Source organism: Podarcis cretensis (assembly GCF_951804945.1).
Source record: "Podarcis cretensis genome assembly, chromosome: 9".
Classification (NCBI taxonomy): domain Eukaryota; kingdom Metazoa; phylum Chordata; class Lepidosauria; order Squamata; family Lacertidae; genus Podarcis; species Podarcis cretensis.
The window spans coordinates 30,412,480-30,431,670 of NC_137178.1; the positions used below are offsets into that span (position 1 = coordinate 30,412,480).

The 19,191-nt window shown below is 43.9% G+C and overlaps 2 protein-coding genes across 3 annotated transcripts; one reads left to right on the forward strand and one right to left on the reverse strand.

Moving 5' to 3' along the window:
- Positions 1-461: 461 nt before the first annotated feature.
- On the reverse strand, positions 462-6,383 carry LOC307224078 (uncharacterized protein). Its single transcript, XM_079990568.1, has 5 exons — positions 6,180-6,383; positions 2,742-2,897; positions 1,751-1,879; positions 1,528-1,665; positions 462-984 (listed from the first exon to the last, which is right to left on the reverse strand). The coding sequence occupies exons 1-5, from the start codon at positions 6,267-6,269 to the stop codon at positions 895-897; spliced, it is 603 nt and encodes a 200-aa protein (XP_079846694.1). The 5' UTR covers positions 6,270-6,383; the 3' UTR covers positions 462-894.
- A 49-nt stretch (positions 6,384-6,432) lies between these two features.
- Positions 6,433-13,912, forward strand: BBS12 (Bardet-Biedl syndrome 12). 2 transcript variants are annotated; one of them, XM_079990514.1, is made up of 3 exons: positions 6,593-7,800; positions 9,235-11,415; positions 13,500-13,912. In XM_079990514.1, exons 2-3 carry the CDS (start codon positions 9,240-9,242, stop codon positions 13,517-13,519), a joined length of 2,196 nt encoding a protein of 731 aa, XP_079846640.1. In that variant the 5' UTR covers positions 6,593-7,800; positions 9,235-9,239; the 3' UTR covers positions 13,520-13,912. The 2 variants fall into 2 exon arrangements, with proteins under 2 accessions (XP_079846641.1, XP_079846640.1); XM_079990515.1 differs by lacking the exons at positions 6,593-7,800; positions 13,500-13,912 and adding an exon at positions 6,433-6,583 and having other exon boundaries at positions 9,235-11,675.
- The last annotated feature ends 5,279 nt before the right edge of the window (positions 13,913-19,191 follow it).

The window sequence follows — 19,191 nt, forward strand, 5'->3', positions numbered from 1 at the left end:
TTTGATCAGATGAACAACGGGAGGAGGCAGTGCTTAACTCTTCCCCCTCCACCTGTTTTCCTGCTCAAAATTCCATCCCCATCTACTCCTCACTGGCTGAAAAGGGCAATTTTGAGCAGAAAAACTACCATACTGGAGGGGAGAGGGTTAAGCAGCTCCAAGTTGTCCCCTGACATTTCCCTGATCAAACTGGAAGCCTCTCATGACCACCCTCACATTTCAGCTGCATTAAGGGTCAGAACTCTGCTTGGCACTCCGTAAGGAACTACTGGCATCCAAAACCATTTACCTCACAATCTCTCCCCTTCAGTTAAGACTACCATCCTTTCTTCTTTTAGTGAGTAAACAATTGAATGTTGCTGCAATTAAGGCTCGTACGTATTCACCTGTGTAGCTGAGCGAGGAACATGTTATTGACAAATAAAGATCTTATCACTTTACCATCCAAACCAAACACATGCTGGTGCAAATTCTTTAATGAAGAATTACAAGTCACAATTCTGGTGTAATTTTTGTTGTTTTTAATGGGGTAATAAATCATTGTGATATCTCTCAAAGTTGTAGGAAGGAGGTTGCCTGTGCTCTGATCTTACATTTCACAAGTTTTATAATGTGAACAAACCTTGACTTGGCCAGATATGAAGCACACTTTTCGAGTCAGGAACTGTTTAAATCCAGCACCCTAAAAAAACAACCCCGAACCTATTTGGCAGATATTCTCTCTCTCTCCTCTCTCTCAGTCAATCAATCAATCAATCAATCTCAATCTCTCTCTAAAAAAAAACACCACTCATCTCCCTCCCTCAATCCAAACCTGGCATCCTATTGAGCTCATCATAGAATAGCAGAAATATTTGTAAATCTTTGCAGGTCACCTTTTAGGTGACAGAGCCATTAATATAGACTGGTCTTTTTCATGATTCTCAAGAACTCCTGTTCATCTATTTCACCATCGCCATCACGGTCTGCTTCATCTATCATTTCCTGTAAAAAAAAACACTGAAGATTAAGCACTGACCTGGAAGCATCCAGCACTCATTTTGTTAAGTGTTTTCTCAGCTCCATTATAATGCCCAAAATTGAAATGCTTGATGAATATCCTAAAAACAAACAGCAAACTCTTTTGCCAAATACCTTTGCTTATGTAATCAAAACAGAACTGTTTAAACACAAGGTATCAGCGGGATTTGAAGACACTCATGTTTTCAGAACTACAAAAAATAGTCATATTTTTTTTCTTTCTCTTGGGGGAAAGAAAACTCCCAACAGTCAGGACTGAGCATGTTCAGTTCTACAAAATGATCACTGCATGTTGCAGGAGTGCGGAGAATACCAGCAAGGGGGAAATGGAACAGCATATCCGGGAAGAGGTGATGGCTGAACAGTTGTACTTCAGAGCCCTCTGAAATATGCACAAATACAATTAAACAGCCCAATGACCCTCAGTACCGCCAGCTCCAACTATTACCCAACTATTTAAAATATGCAGCATCTATGAATAAAGGCTTAGCAAAGCAAAACATTTACCTGTAACTCTTCATCTGTTAAGTTTTCTCCAAGTTCCTTGGAAACTCTCTTTAGGTTTTTAAATGAAATCTTGCCTGTCCCATCATCATCAAATAATCGGAAAGCCTTTAGGATTTCTTCTTTGGTATCTTTTTCACTCTTTGAAGAAAAGGAAGGGGGAGAGAAGTAAAAAAAGAAGGGCTGACTCTTACTCCAACTGCACAAAAGCAAAATTATGTCTTACCATTTTTTGGGTCATCATAGTCAAAAAGTCTTCAAACTCTATGACACAGCTTCCTTCTTTCCCGATATCTGCTACCATCTTTCTAATTTCTTCTTTCTTTGGCTCAAAGCCAAGAGCACGCATTGCAACCTGTAACAGAAATGCAAACCACTTTTACATACACAAGTTGGTGTTGGAAACGTAAGGGAGAGCCACCTGGAAGCTTGCGTGACTAATGGGCACCAGCTGATTAGCAAGACAGGAAGCTGCCTTCAACCAAGTCAGAAAAATGGTCCATCTACCTCAGTATTGTCAACACTGACTGACAGCAGCTTCCCAGAGTTTCAGACTGGTATATATATTTTTCCAGTCCTATCTACAGGTTGAAGCTGGGACCTTCTGCATGCAAAGCAGATGCTCTATAACTGAGCTATGGTTGTTTCAGTTTGTGTATTAATAAGCTAAATTTGTATGTATGTAGAAATAGTTCTGAAGCAAGAAACAGTCAGCCTTCACTTACAAAAACTACAAACCTGAGAGTATGCCTCACTAAAATCAATAGGGCTTACTTCCAAGCATACATGGTTAGGATCACACTAGGTAAAGGTAAAGGGACCCCTGACAGTTAAGTCCAGTCGCAAACGACTCTGGAGTTGCGGTGCTCATCTCGCTTTACAGGCCGAGGAAGCCAGCATTTGTCCGCTCCGCAGACAGTTTTTCCAGGTCATGTGGCCAGCATGACTAAGCCGCTTCTGGCGAACCAGAGCACTGCACAGAAATGCCGTTTACCTTCCCGTCGTAGTGGTACCTATTTATCTACTTGCACTTTGATGTGCTTTCGAACTGCTAGGTTGGCAGGAGCAGGGACCGAGCAACGGGAGCTCACCCTGTCACAGGGATTCGAAGTGGCGACCTTATTATTGGCAAGCCCAAAGCTCAGTGGTTTACACCACAGTGCCACCCGCATCCCTAGGATCGCACTATAAATCACTAAAAGAATACACACACATACCTTTAATTCTTTAACGTCAATGGTGCCAGATCCATCTGTGTCAAACAAATCAAAAGCTTCCCGGACCTCCTGCTTTTGCTCCTCAGACAATTCATGTTTCAGTCCACTTTTCCTTCGCAGGTTAGCACCCAAGGTTGGTCTTCTAAAACCGGATGCCTTTCATTAAGCGAGAGAAAGAGAGAATTTAAAAATATTATTTGCAGAAAGCTAAAAATAGAAAAATACATAGTTATCACATTCTTAAAAAAATATTTATGTCTACATGTATTTGATTTGCCAAAGTTGCTAAAATTAAAGAGCTGAGGACTTTTGGGCCGCAATTGTTTACCTCCCTGCTCCTCACTGTTTTGTACCTATTATGACTACTCGCACAAAGGTGTTCTCACAGGTCTATATTAGATATGGAACCAGATTAGGCAATACAACCCCCTTCCCCCAGATCTGGCCCATCACATATTGGGGAGAAAGCACGCACAACTCCTTCCCTCCTTCCTAGCACACCAGCGTCACCTGCCCCTCCCCATCTCTACCTGTGGGGATGGAATGTACAACGGCCACCCACATGTGTCACGTTATCAATGCACATAGGCAAAAAGAAAAACATCAGGTTTGATTTTCCTATTAAAAGCAGGAAATTAAGCACGCACACAATTATCATCTACGCACATAGAATTGTGCAACTGTCACTGGGTTTTTCCCGCCTTGCATATACCATGAAGGGCATGGCAGACATGGTGGGTGGAGACAAGCACACATGCTCACCTCCACAAACTGGGGAGATGCATTGTCCAAGCCAGCTCATTCAACAAATACATGTTTGCACATACACAGGCAGTCCAGCCTTTGCTCCAAGTAAGCATGCAGCTGTGCCACCTCACCCTATGCATGTTTTCACCCAAGCCAAAAGGAGCTCTAAGTAGATATGCACAGACCAGTACCTTTTAAAACAGCTACTAAGCTCGCTTTTCACTTTCTCAACACCACTTCTGAAGTCACTTCTCTCTTCTGTTTGGCAGCCCTGCTTTGCACCCATTTTCACCTTCACCCCCATGTTTATGCCTCCCCTCTTATTTTGTGCAATCCACCCTTGCACACAGCCCCTCCCATGCTAAGCTGAATCTTCCCCCCCCCATATTAAACTACTAAGCTCCCTTTTCACCTACTGCCCACTTATTAAGCCCCCATCACCTGTTCTTCAAACACTTTTCTGCCCTTGTTTTCATTATCCTATGCCTTCTGCTCCCTTTTTTGCAACTCCCTTCATACCCATTTTCACCTTTACCCTGCATTCTCTCCTTCATCCTCCTTCCACACAGACCACACCCACTTTCATATCTCCTTGTCTATTTCGCAGCCCACACACTCCGTTATTAGCTTCCCCCTAACTCCTTTTTTCAACTCCCCCTTACACAGAGACCACATCCGTTCCCATGCTGTAGCCACTTTTGCTGTGATTATATAAGTTGCTGTATCTTTAAGGCAAATAGAATCTTAGAGAAGCACACCTGCCAGTTACTTTGTTCAGTTAGAGAAGGTTCAGTTGAGTTGATAGATGTTGTACCTATACATACATGGGTGTTTATGCTTGCTAATAAAATACCTATTCTAAATGATTACATTGAATCTGGAACTTCATGTTGAAAACAACACGTGGTACCAGGAATGAAATACATTGTGCTAAAGTACTGTGGAATATTTGAGGGCTCTGCATCCTTTTAACTCTTTCACACAGGGCAGCTGAGGAAAGGAAGAGGGAGAAAATTTGAGTACCAGAAAAAAAATGAGAGGCGCTAAAAGGAAAATGGCAGTTTTAAACAGTGAGTGGAAAATTGGGGTTTTAAATAACAGAGTAGAGCAAGCAGAGGGAGATAACTGAGGGGGAAAGTGGTGGATTAAAACAAAGCTTCAGAAAGGAGTGGAGAGAGGCTCTGTTGTGTTACATTTCGGTGTTAGCTTCTGTTTTGTATCCACTGAAGGAGGTGAGGACAGGTGACCCCACCTAGGCCCAAAGTCACCCCCCCCCCACCAGGCCTCAAAACTGACCAAAATTCCTGTTCTCTCTTCTAAAAATCCACAGCTAAAGTTTTCCTCTGCTTTTTCTCACAAGATGCTGTTGCATAGGCAAACCGTTACTTTTATCAGTATGAGAAAGCTTCAAAAAGGCTAATGAATAGACTCTGTCAATGCCAAGAATACTCAGGCCTGGGAACTGACTCTTATCTCATTCGGTTGCAGCACATCTTGAACACGCTGAACCGCAAGGCTCCTCGACCCCCTTGGCTTCTCAACCCCCTTTCCTGGGAAGGGTGCCAAGAGTCCCAAGACAGGAGCTTTCTGTTCATGCTCAGGAAACTCGTCATGGGGCAGGGCTCCTGAGGAGGAGGAGAAAGGGGAGGGAACTGGAAGGGGAATATATGCTCTGTGCAAATGGCGGTGAACTCGTGCTTGTTTTGTGAATCTATCACACTTGCTCCTTCTACCAGCCCGGATGGTAGAATAAAGCTTTTTCTCTGAAACTATTCCTTGAGTGTCTGTTGACTCCCATTTCCCCGTCCCGGGCGCAAAGCTCTTCTCACTCGAGGCTAAAAAGGCTACACCACCTCTGCTGTTTCTCCTTGTTAAAACCTTTTTTTGCAAATCTATTCAGACTTTTCCCACTTCTTTCCCCTCTCAGTGTCCTTCCCTTCTAGTTCTCATGCCACAGCCACAGCTGTTGTGCAACCTGTCTTCTCTTTGACTCCCTTACCCAACCACGACTTCATGCAAATCCAGGATTGTGATGTGACACTGCAAATCTTCTAGTGGAGGCTGTGTGATGGCGGTCTTACCATTATACACACACATACACATTGTGTGAAGAAAGCGTGTTGAATAGTGGCTGTTCAAACTGCCTCAGAGAAGGAATGCTGCTTGCTACTTGGAGGCACGACACAAGTTTGCACAGACGTCTGGAGTGTCTGGGGCAAACCGAGCATACCCAGTCACCCTGAAAGCCAAGTAACCCTTCCCCCAACTAAGTCTAAAAAGTGGAGAGGGGCAGGAAAGATGGGGGCTGGCACAAGAGATCTAGGGCTTAGGCACTGCTGCCCCACAGTCTTCTAAATTTGAGATGGAGGCATCAGTTATAAAGCTAAATGGCACACTTACCTGCAAGTAACTCAGTGGGTCTTACTTCCCTGTAAACATTCAAAGGAGCACTGTCGGATTCATATTGGCGTTGTTTTTACTCGTCTCTGCTTATTATAGGAAACCGCGAGAAAACCACGAATAACATGATGGGTGGTGGGTGAAAGATGTTCCGGGGTGGGCAGGCTTTGAAGAGATTGGAATGGGCGGGCAAACAGACAGATTTACCAGCTCTGGTCCTCATAAGTAGGAGGCGGGAGCAGGCACTGTTTTATAATGCATGAAGAACTGCGGGCAGGAAGCACAACTCACCATTCTGTAAAATCTGTCTCGCCCCGCGCTTGGTTCGCTCAACGAAGAGGCGGATGCCGACTCTTCAACCACCTGCGTTCTCTGACTCATGCCGCTCCGCCCCTAAAAGCTGAACACTGTCCAATGACAGAAGGGATTCCCGGCAAGCCCCGGCTCCTTTTCTCTTCCTAGGGCCAACCAGGCGGCAGGAGGGGAGTTGCGGGCCTTGTGACATCACGCAGAACGCCGTTGCCGTTTCTGGCTGGATACACAAACAAAGCGGAGGCGGTGTCCTGGCAACCGCCCCCCCTCCCATCGGAGGGCGCCGGCGTGCTGTTAACAGGGAGGAGAGAGAGCGGCCAGGGGCTTGATTTATGTCAGGAAGCTGGCCCCTTCCCCAATTGCACCGCGGAGTCCTGGAATAAGTGAGGGAGCAAAAAGAAGATGGAAAATAAACTGCCTTTTAGCATGTGCAGAGTGTCTCTACTAGTACAAATCCCTTAGTCACATTGACCCGGGTGGGGAGAACCCTGAACGCCATAGTGCGGTGATGCCAAAGTTGTGAGCAAGCTTTGGAGCTCTCCAGGACGCTTCTTTGGCGTGAATGTTAATACTGGACGTGGGTTGCGCAGGTATCAGGGAGCGAGGAAGGAACAAGAGAGTACAGGAGTCAGAACATGAGGTGAAAAGGCTTCAGACTGCAGTCTGTCCCTGCAGTGGGTTCTCCCTGCACGCTTTACACATTAACCACGCAGTCCTCTTTTGCGCCCGCTGGCTTAAACGGGACTTGGCTCTCCGGGAAGTGCACCCAGTAATATGGCTGCAGTTAATGTGGTTTCTGGGTGAGGAGAGTTTGAGCCGCAAACACTTCCACTTTGAGAAGCGAGTTCCAAGAATTGGCAGGCAAGCAGTCGCACTTTCTAATCCTTTCGGTGTTGGTTTTGCAAGTCGAGAGGCGGGTGAATACACGCACGCATGCACAGTGCACTTCTCTGAAATATTACACTTAAACGATACTTTCAAGGCAGCATATTCAAACTAATTACAGTCAATACATCTCTTTTCTGCGAATCTACAACGGCTCGGAAGAAAGAAATAGCGGCTATGACTGAGCACAGAGAAGCACGGGGGAGGGAACCGAGAAAACCCAGTAGCAGCAATTCTTGTGCCTTAAAAAAATTGTGTGTGTGTCCCCTTCCCTCTTCAGAGACCACCCAAAAAATGCACGGGGCACACCTCTGCCCTTTTGTATTCTCTGACTGGTCTCCGGCCAACGGCCACTGCTCTTCCACTGCTCTTGTCCCGCCCCTTTACCTTTGTATCCCCACTAACAGCTAAGGCTGGGCTATCATCCCAGCAAGGGCTGGGTAAGGGCAAGGGCTTCAGTAGATGTTACTGAGCGTGCTCGGAGCTCAAGAGCATGCTCAGTAGAGTGCCTTGAATTCCGTCCGGGGCGGGCAAGAGAGTTTGTGCTTGCAGGCTAGTGGGGGCTGGAGGGAGAGAGAGAGAGAGAGAGAGAGAGATACACACAGAGAGAAGCGAAAGCAGTTGGGAGCTCTGTGGAAGGGAGATGAACAACTGATGCTCAGGCTCAAGGCACAGCGTGATGCCATCTTTCAAAGGGGAAGCTAAAGTTAAGCAGGTAATGTATTTTTTTAGGGCTGGCCACTCCGGGCGGTGTGCTGGGAAGTACAGTATTGGGCTATGGTGGTCCTGCTGCCCAGGGAGAGGGCAAGACCTACGCAGCCCTCTCTGCGGGTGCTAAGTGCAGGTGAGCCACCTGGCTGGCAGGGCAAAGTTGCTCTATGCCTTCCCTTTGGGGGATGCAGCAGGATGGCTTGAGCCTGCTGGGTCCAGTTCCTTCCTACAGCACACAGCTCAGGCGGAGAGAGGGAGCAAGCAAAGGTGCTGGCAGTTGCCTTGGTCACTTGCTGCCTTGCTTAGCACAGCACAGAGCAGAACATCCCACTCAACAGGACTCAAGCCTTCCAGGAACCGCTACAGCTTAGTAGCAGCTGTTATACACACAGCCTTCCTGGGAAATTGAGGACTTGGCAGCTGCCTAGCTATGCAAGCTCTTCATGCAAGCCTTGAATATTTTTTCCAGGCATTACCTGGACACCACAAAGGACAGAAGGAAGGTACACAGATAGGGTCACATTCCCTTTATTTGTTCAGCCCGTTAACCATCATGAACCAACAAGTTAATAATGCATGTGAGTTTTAAAACCACTTGACCTGCATGTTCATGCTACTTCAGAAGTGGGAGATGTATTTATTTATTGCCTGAGGTCTATTTTGCCAATTTATTGCCATGTATGTGCCAAAAATGCACCTGTGCACACACTCTTGAGCACACAAATGCACATTTGCAACAGCTAAAGTAGGATTTTGATTCTCTTGGCCTCTGACCTGGCATGCCATGGAAACCCTACTCTAGTATAATCTGTGTGTGTATGTGTGCATTCATTCAGGTAAAAAGTGCTTCTAAAGCATTCAAAATCAGGAAATTTTTCTGTCCTGGAAGAGGTGTTTCCTCAGGACATAATGGTGATTCTGAGAACTGCCCTGCCAAATAGAACACTTTGTAATCCTTTCGTGTGGCCAACCTAGATTCCACCCAGGGAACAGATCCAGATGCTGCATCTAGTATCATCCCCTGTTTCTGCTTCTTATGTTACTTAGACAATTAAGGATTTGGTAGGTTTTGCAACAAAAAATGATGCAAGCCCATTATTTTAATGGAAAAAGACATATACCGGTAGCCTTCCCCATTTCCTGTCCTTGCTCCTGTGATGTTCACTTCCTAATAAAGTCCTCACAGTTTCTCTGGTAGTGAATGTGGCTTCTTTACCTTCCTTAATTCTAATGCGGGCATCTTAGTTTCCTGTTCTGCACCCACTTGGTATCCCCCAATATGTGTGAAGCATGGATTTTTATTTCCGTCAGGAAAATGGATAAGTTGATATATCACCTTGGAAACATTAAAAGTAAGATCCAACACTGTGGAATGGATGAAGGAAGAGCTGGAAGGCATTAAAAGGCAGAAGCAACAAGTCTTGTGTTTCATTTGTAGATGTCATGGCTTTCCGGAACATGAACAGAAAGAGGCATATTGGACTGCAGCAACTTTCAGCTTTGGCATCCACCGGAAGGACATTTTTAGGACCAGTGAAATCACTCAAATTTATTGTTGATGAATGTACTCCTGGTGGTGTGTTGGTTTGTTCTGCAGTAAGACTTCTTGAAAGCTTGGATTTAACTAGTGCAGTGGGACAACTTCTTAATGAAGCCATCCAGGCACAGAACAAAGAATATAGAACTGGGACAACTACCCTGTTGTTTCTTGTCAGCATTTGGAGCAAGGCTGTACTTGAATGCCTTCAGCAGGGTGTTCCTCTTTCCATAGTGGTAGCTGAGATGTTTGAAGGCCTGAACTCTTGCATTGAACATCTGCAGTGCCTTACATTATCACTACACAACATGCAGCAAAGTCTATATGATATTCCTATTAAATGTGATGACAAAGCCTCCAATGACATCTGTTCTGGCATTGCTGGAAAACAGGTAATTGAAATGAAAACTCCAGATACCAAATCCTACAATAGTTATTTCACCCTGCTTGAACGTCCTTATGATTATGCACAAGTATCAGAAGAAGAATCAGAAATTGTTACCATCCAGGAAGCAAATGCATGCAATTGTCAGGGAAAGTGTGCATGTCCAGGAGTATTGACTGCAGGCAGCAGAGTTAGTTCACTAGGTAAATCAGTCAAAACCAGTTGTGGTTTTACAGTTTGCAAAACTGTGAGTCAGAAAAGCTGCAGCTTTCAAAGCTGTCCTTTGGGTGCCTCAGGCCGTAAGAAAATATCAAAAGTAACCCACTTCAGTAGGCACTTAAGCAGTATAAAGGAAAGTCCTTCACTGCAGCAAACCAATCAGCTGGCCAATGAGTTAAGTGATTTGGGACAACTGGCAATGTCTTTGAGCCATGGAAATTGGCACGCAATGAAACTGGTACAGGATATTCTCAGATGCCAGTTGCAGACTGCCGAAAGAATGGCTGGTGTCCATCCTTTCCAATTTAATATTTCAGAAGTTGTGACATGTTGTTTACCAGGCATGTCTGAAAGTCATTCTTGTGTCTGTCCTGGGTACATCACTTTATTACACCCAGAGAAAGTTGCTGTTGCTAAGCAGCTCCAGGATAGGCCTCTTCGTATTATTCTTGCCGATGGTGACCTGAGCGAAACATACCACCATCTGGGGTTTAACAGGTCACAGAATGTAAGGATGTTCTTAGAAAGTCCAGTTGCTGAAGACAACAGCTCAAGATTGTGGGTCAACTCCATGTTGGATATTCTGATTCAGTCCAGGGTAAATCTAATTTTGGTACGAGGCAACACATCAGCAAGTTTAGAAGAAAGATGCCTGCTGAATAATATAGTGATAGTTAACGGGGTAGCTGACAATGTATTGAAGGCTTTTAGTGATGTTACAAGAGCAGACAGAGTGACTTACCTCACCCAAGTGAATGAGCATTGCATAGGTGAAGGTGTCTGTCTGAACCTCTGTGGAGCATTAAAGTTAAGTTGGGTTGGATTGGGTGGCCAAATGCCAGTTGCTTTAACAGCGAAAGGCATTCACCTGATAACAGCTGTTCTTAGTTGCCCGGTTATATCCAAGATGCAAGCCGTCGAAGATCAGTTTTGGATCTGTGCTCACCGTGTGCATCATGCCCTTCTCGATCAAGCAGTCTTTCCAGGAGGTGGCACCGTGGAGCTCCTGTGTCTTGCTTATCTTGAGAATCTGGAGAAAGCAGCCAAGAATTCCAGGGAAGAAGGGTTTCATGATGGCTACTCTTGGCTTGCAAAAACTTCAGAGCAATATAAAGCTCTGGTGCTTAATGCTTTGTCACGTGGTTGGCACCAGTACATTTGTACCGTTATGTGTAACAGTGCAGACTCTGCATCGGAGCTTGAAGCCAGCACCTTTATACAACAGCATCTCAGGAAAGCAGCCTTGAGTGGTTTGCCGTCCACCTACCTGCTGGATGAGTTTAAAAAGGGCAAGATGGGAACAGCAAGCCCTGAACATGGTGGGACATTTGAAAAGCCTCTGAAAGTATATGACAATGTTACTGCTAAGGTGGAAGCGTGGCGTAGAGCTCTAGATTTGGTGCTGTTAGTGCTTCAAACAGATGCTGAAATTATCACAGGGCCTAAGAGGGATCAGTTGCTAAAGTCGCAGGCCTCAAGTGAGTTCATGTTTTTGTAAGTAATGTGCAGGCCTGCATATGGTTATGTTAACAAGTATTCCTGGCCAAGTTCAGAAGCAAAAAATATATGACGATAATAAAATTCAGAATGATTGCCTTCTTCGTTTTAGAAATCAAAATCCATTCCCAAGAAAGGACTCAAGTCATGGAAGGACACGTTCCTCATAATCTCCATTTAATCATAATTTCTTTTATTTTTTCCTAGATATTGCCATTGACCATAAATGTGTTATCAGTAAGTTCCATTCATTTCAGCAGGACGTAAAATTGTGTGATAATCTTGGCTCCCTTCAAGCTGAACTATTTAAGGGCTCCATTCTACAGTACAACTAGTTTGTTTCTTTTTAAACTGATATAATTCTTCTTTATAAATTTAGATGGTGCCTTTTAACTTTGTTTTAAGGTATGCAAATAAATTTAAGGTTATATTTTTTTGGGGGGGGGGGACACCAGTAAGTCATTAGGTTACATGGGTGGAAGCAATAAAGTGCCATTGAGATTTCTTTTTGGACGTTCCAGTGGCTGTCCTTGAGGGGGATATCTGTTATTGCCTCTCCTGGGGACAGGGATTACTGGTAATTGCTAAGTCATGCTGGGTATTGTAGTCTTGTGAGAGGAATGGTGATCTCCTAGCAACTCTAAGCATCCTTAACCAACTACAGTTCCCAGGTTTCTTTGGGGGAAGCCAATGACTTTCAAGCAGTATAATACTGCTTTAAATGTATAGTACATATGAGGCCTTATCTCAGTTGTTGATGTTACCCACATTTGCAGTTCCTCAAAGGACCCATAAGAGACTTCAAGGGGAGTTCAAATAAAGCCTCTCTGCAGCTTAACTCTGCCAAAACAACTCTTGTGCATCACATCTGTTGGAAGGAGTTGCTGACACAGGAACACCAGTGTATTACTCTAGCCTTGGATCCCAGCAGTAGTGTTGCTGTTGCTGGCATCCGTCTGTCTTGAGAGGCAATGGAGTCAAATAAATGCATTAGTAGCCCTGAAGTGATATATCGGGGGTGCAAGCCTGGGCAGTATGTATGCAGGTTCTGGGCTGCCTAGATGACAAGACCCCACTCTTGGCCTCACTAAGAGTTGGACTCGATGGCCCTTGTGGTCTCTTCCAACTCTATGATTCTATGATTAATATGCATAAATTCAGAACTGTAGCATGTTTATATGCACTATATTATAAAGTAGTGTTTGTTTCTGTTATTTTATTTATTTATTACATTTGTATCCTACCTCTCCTCCAATGAGCTCCTGGTAATGTATATAGTATCTCTGTCTCATTTCATCTTCACAAGAATCCTGTGTGGTTGGTTAGGCTGAGATAGAACAACTGCTCCAAGGTTACTCACTGAATCTCATGGCATGAATTTGAACCCAGATTATAGCTAACTGCATCTGATAGAGTAATTACAACTTGCCTCTAATAATTATTAACTACCTGGTATCAAGTAGATTTCTTCTAAAGGCATGTTGTTGACAAATAGGCATTTAAGTTTTTTCATGCTGTGACAAATAGCAGTTGTGGGGGATTTTCATGAGGGAAATTGTGCAAGGGGAAAGGGTTAACCCTCCCCCCTCGAACCATGTTTGCAGTACAGATCCCTCTCCCTCCTTGCAACAGCTGTCTGTAAAAAGTTTCTAGTGAGTGGAGATGCATTTCATTCATCTCCACAACATTGCAGCCAACAAACCCTTTAAAACAACTTACCTTTAAAATGAGTAGTTCACACATCATAGGAAGCTCTTGTGGAAAATGAACGTAAATGGTGGTAGTTGCATGATTTCCTGAGGCTGAAACCTTTCCGGCATGACACCAATGCCTGGCACCAGTTGTGTTAAGATCAGATTTATACGTGGCATAAACTGTGGTTCCTGCCTTGTACTCAGATGCATACATTTTTAAAGCATGACATTGGTAGCTCACAGTTTTCAAGTGTGGTTGGGAATTGGAAGCTACTTCAGACCCTGGAAAGTATGAAAAGCCTTCTATACTTAAAACAAACTATTTTGTGAGCCATCAACACCATAACTAATTCCACTAACATTCATTTCAGGAACAAGCAAATCCAAATGAAACTGAGGACTGGGGCTGATACTTTTAAAAAGGTCAGAGATGAGTGCAGCATTTCTTCGCTTGCATTTGTTATAAAGTTTGCTCTCTGATTGGACCTGGACTTGGGACCCCAGCAACACCCATGACTGAAGATTAGGTGATCTAGAGCTTGAAATAGGATATTGAAATGAGAGCTGTCTTCTTTTTATCATCATCATCATCATCACTATTCCTTTTAGCCAGCAGATGGCAATCTACAGTTCTGTTTTATACCTGAAATCTAAACAAGTTGCAAACAAGTCAGTTTAATTAAATCCGGTGAAGATATGCTCTATAACACGGGTGTCCAAACTTTTTTCAGAGAGGGCCAGATTTGATGAAGGGAACATGCATGAGGGCCGACTAAAGTTGCTGAACTTTTTTTAGGATTTTACCTTTTACCCCAAAGTTGTTGTTGTTGACTTTTTTTAGAACCCCCCTGAGTTCTGGACCTTTTTAAAGAATTAGTCACCAAATACTATTCATATACCTTTTGGCTTGGATCACAGGCAGCACGGAGGGAATGGTGGGTGGGAGTGAGGGATGACAGGAGCGAGGCAGCGAGAGTCAAATGACAGACGGAAGAGAAGGCTGGACGGTCGCTGCTGCAAGCCAGCAAACAGCCAGGATACAGAGGTGGGCACATTCGAGAGCTGACGGGAGGACGGTACCTAGAGCCGAACACAGGGCGCCAGCGCAAACAGGCAACCAGCAGTATTGGAGCAAAACGAGCAAAGAGGAGGGCATATGCGTGAGACGACAGCAAGCCACAGTGAATACCCACTGGTGGGGCCAGATTAAACCGACTGGAGGGCCGGATTTGGCCCCCGGGCCGGACTTTGGACATGCCTGCTCTATAGGGAGGCTGCATGATTTGACAGCTGATCTGCTTTGACAGATAATCATTTTTTTAAAATGTATATTATTTTTAGTAACCCCAAATAATCAGACTAGACAGAGCAGCATTAGATCACTGAGCAAAGAAGCTTTGTAATTGCTGGGTTCATGCTTCATGTTTTCTTGATACTCATTTTGGACAGTTGTCAAAGTCAAGAAATTCATTGCTGAGAATACAAAAGGAAAGGCTTTGACCATCATACAGTAAGAATAGGTGGGAAATAATTTCATGGGCAATTCCAATTTAGAACAACTTGGTTTCCCATGAGGCTAAACACAGTTGGCAAAGGTTAGTTGTATCTGTCTGGTTATCACATAGAAGATAGTGATACCTGACAAGCAACTGGTGGATTAAAAATTCAGTGCAGAGCAAATGTAGAGATATTTCCCCAGTTCTTTGATTAGCACCTTCAAAAATCTATGTTATCTCATGAGCATTGAAAATATTATTTCTTCCCAGAACTATACCATATACTGCCAGGTTTTTTTCTGCAGCTGAAAACTTTCATTAGTCCTTCTGATTTTTGTCCTTTACTTGAAGATATTTAGAAAAGTACTTTCCTACCCCTGCCAACTTCTTTTTGGTGTATGTGTTTCCATTGGTCACTATTTATGAGTATGTTTGAACATGTGACGTAAAAAAGATTCTTCACTGAATATTTTTGCAGTGGATAAAAGGTAAACAGTTCTGTAGCCTTCTGAAACCTTGTTTTTTTCTCATTAAAAGGAAGCCAGTTTTCCTGCGCTAACCTCAGAAAAGGAGCTACACGGGGCTTCTGTGTGGCATGCTGTCTGAGGTAAACAACAAAAAAGTCCAACCATACCATTAAATGGTACTTCAGCGGAGTTTCTAATGCATATATTAACTGGCTAATGCAGAGCATTGATTTTATCTCACACTATTTCTGAAGCACAGTGCATCACTCTTAACTGTGCAAACACGGCAACACACAACCATGGTCCCCAAGGTTATTATTTTTGGAAGTCACATTTTGAGCAACACTCAGAAACCTCAGTGCATTAGGTACACTGGGGCTTGATGGGAAGTGTAGCGCATCTTGAACCCGTTCACCATAAGAATGTCAGAGAAAGGTCACTTCAAGGCAAAAAGATAAATGCAAGTTGTGGGATAAATCAGCCCTCAATAAAACTGCACATTAGACATAATAAACAGTATCATTACTCACTGGAAAATGCTTAGTGCTTTTTGTTATGTGTAAAACAGCAACAGGAAATCCCCTATTTTGGGGTGGGACACATGAAGATGATGTCAGATGAGTCTCATTGCTGAGCCAAATTACAGCTCATTAGTCTGATGTGCATTCCAGGTTGGTCATATTGTTTCCCCTCCTCCTGCTGGCTCTTCCCCCATCATCCAGAGAGTGTAGAAAAGTGTTTCCTATGGAGGACAAAGTACTGGAGATGTGTGGTGTTGCTTTTGCAGAAATGTGTTTTATTTATGTATGTGTAGATCACTATGGGCATGAAGCATCAATCCTGAAAAAGCAAAAAACGCAACCTACTACAGAAAACTTCCCCTACCTGGGGTGGGTAACACACTTATTTTAAATTATTCCCTGTTGATCATGCTGCTTCTGGTTGGGTGGCTCCTAGTGTTACAACTCCTCTGTTGTAAGCTATAAGCAGAATTGCTCTATACTTTCAGCATTATTAAGGGTATTCTGCTTTTTCTGTGTGTACACATTGTTATGTTCCATCCTCACCAGTGGGTGTGACGTAGCTGCTGTGGGACCATTTGAAACTCAATTCGCATTTACTGTAGTTCATGTATTGGGTGCCATTTTATGACTCTGTGGCACTTCATAGTGGGGTGATCTCCCCTCTGACCTTGAGGTTCCACCGAATGCCAGGCTACTTCAGAGTAGACGTGTTGAGTCCTTTGTTCTCAGAAGTCAGAAACCCAGTTTATCACAGGACCTGCCAATGGGCTTCTCCTAAGCCCTTGTGCTTAGGTTCCTCCTGTTTCCTTCTAGGTTGGCCTAGATCAGGGGTCTGCAACCGCGGCTCCGGAGCCGCATGTGGCTCTCTTACACCTTTGCCGCGGCTCCGGGGCGGATACTAGCGAGGGGAGGAGGCGCATTGTGCGCCCCGACACTCCCCACTGTGGCGGGCGTTGTACTGGCTGTGACGTCGCATGGGGCGGTGCGTGCGTTAGTCACGCACCATCCCGATGTCACCTTCCCACCCGCCCGCCCGCTACATTGTAAGGGGCATGTACGCTGGTCACTGCATTGAAAGGGGGCATGTACGCTGGTCACCGTTTTGAAGGGGAGTGAAGAACACACACACAAAAAAAGGTTATTTGTTAATTTAACGTTTATTTCTATGAGGAGGAGTAATTCTGAGGGGTCAAACAAAGAAATAATAAAAAAGTGACAAAAAAGTTATTTTTATAAAGACGAGTTTTGCGGCTCCCAGTTTTTTTTTTCTTCGGAAACGGATCCAAGTGGCTCTTTTTGTCTTAAAGGTTGCAGACCCCTGGCCTAGGTACTTAATTAACACATGCCATGTTATTGCTTCATTCCTCACCCAAGTTACCTTCCCTTTGGCTCCCTGGTCTTTAAATTTGTCATCTGCCTACTTAGCCTGTCAGCCTTGAGTCATCTGCAGTGTTGAGGCAGAGGGAGCCACCCTCCTCCTTGTCTGTCAATGCCTGACTGTGTTGCTGTTGGAAGTGCTAAACACTGTGGCATTTCCCCCCCCAGTTGTATTTTCAGCGGTTTGTTTGTTCGTCCATTCATTCATTTTCTGTCTCACTCCCTTTCCTGCGTGTGCGTGTGTGCGCGCACACACACAGTATTTCATTAAGACAAGTATAATTCAATTACCATGTAACAGTACTATTACACTTGACTAAGTTGTGTACCAAATAACCCATAAGTCATCTAACTCAATATATGTTGAGTCATTGATTGTTTGAAAGATTGCCTTGCATAGCTGGTAGTCAAAACTGTTCACAACTGCAAATTCCACTGTTACTTTACCTTTTGGGCAGTGGTGCACATACCTGCTTCTATATAGATATACCCTATATAGAATATACCCATCCTGTATATTTTGTAGTGCTTTAAAGTGCCATTAAGAATGTAAGAAGAGCCCTGCTCCTTTATCACACACACAGCCCAACAAGACAATGACAAAAACCCACCAACAGCATACAAATCAATATGGCTAACCTGATCCGAAACACCCACCCACTCACACATGAAAACAAAGACCACCACAGCCAACCACAAATGAACAACCACACCCTAGGCCAACCCCAACCTCTCTCACCACCAAAGAAACACAAGTGAACAGCAAAGAACCTGCACAAGCAACGCTGACACCAAACCCTACATATATTAAGTAGAATAGAAACATTGTCACCCGCCCCCACCCCATCCTCCCCCCATCTTTCCCCCTTTTCTTCCAAATGTCTCAACAAATGAAACTGATTTGTAAAAATGTTACATGGAAGGAAAAAAAGCGAGAGAGAGACATTGCACATACTTTTGTAAATCAAGAAAATCTTTAATAAAAATACATTTTAAAAAATAGCCCTGCTGGATCAAAGCAAAGACCTATGAGCTCCAGCACCTTTTCTCCACACTGACCAACCAGGCCCCCAGGAGAAGGCCCCCAGTGGGGCATAAGGACAATAACCCTCTTAGACTTGTTCCCCAACAACTGGTAATTCACAGGCATGCCACTTTGGATCTTGTGTATAGTATATAGGCACTGTCAGCCATTGATAGCCTTAACCTCCATGAATTTGTCTAAACCCCTAAGCCTTATTTGGGTGAATAGCTCACACTATTATTAACAATTGTGTGGAATGAAGAGAGGCTGCAGTTGTCATTGGTATCCTTCTGAACTGCCAGAGATAGGGATACTATTTTTAATGGTTCCACTCTTACTGTGCAGACAGGTGCTTGGTGATGATGCTACACTCTTATGGGAAGCCTGTGAACTGCCATAGAGAGGTGATCTTGATCTTGCTGTTTAACATTTAAATGAAACCAAAGGACTACAAGTTTGGTGCTGCCAGTCTGCTGGCAGCCATCTTTGTTTAGAGAAGAGGCTTCCCATGGGAGATGTAACAGAAGCACTGAATGACTGTTGCACTAGGTGGCAGTACTGGAAAATGCACTGAGGTGCTCTGTTTGAAAATGAAAATGTTATAACTTGATGATAAATGCACAATGTATTTTTAATCAAAACAGGAAGCACTAGATTTTGGCTATTCTCTCAGATTGTTTTACAAAGCCAAAGGGGAGAAGGGGGAAAAGTTTGGCATGTTATGCCTTGGGGGAAAAAATAGACATATAAAAGAGAAGAATTAATTTGTGCAAGAAGAGAAAATGTTGAAATTGCTATATCTCAGCCATTTCTCAAAATATCTGTTTTAAATTTGGTCAACTATGGCACTAAATGCATAGGTCCTACATGCTTAAGTTCAAACAGTTTAGACCACCTTTGTTTTATTAACATGTAGAACATTCAGGCTTCATAATGGTGGGACGCAGTTTGACCTCTCGTAACTTAACGGTATTGGCACTCTTGTGCCTGTATAATATAAAGGTGTTTACATTAGAGGTTGTTTGTTCGCTTCATTATATTGCATCGTATATGTACCGCTTTATGCTGATTATGTGGGGATTGTGTTTTGTATTATTAGAAACTTTTTATTCACTCTGCAATTTCCTTAGGGGAGCCTACTAGATGCAATTCAGACTTCTTTTTTAATAGAATCC

Coding starts and splice junctions, on each gene's coding strand:
- LOC307224078 (XM_079990568.1), bottom strand. CDS start 6,269: ATGAGTCAGAGAACGCAGGTGGTTGAAGAGTCGGCATCCGCCTCTTCG. Junction 2,898..6,179: donor GAGACAGATTTTACAGAATG/GTGAGTTGTGCT, acceptor GCTTAATGAAAG/GCATCCGGTTTTAGAAGACC. Junction 1,880..2,741: donor TTGACGTTAAAGAATTAAAG/GTATGTGTGTGT, acceptor TTTCTGTTACAG/GTTGCAATGCGTGCTCTTGG.
- BBS12 (XM_079990515.1), top strand. CDS start 9,240: ATGGCTTTCCGGAACATGAACAGAAAGAGGCATATTGGACTGCAGCAA.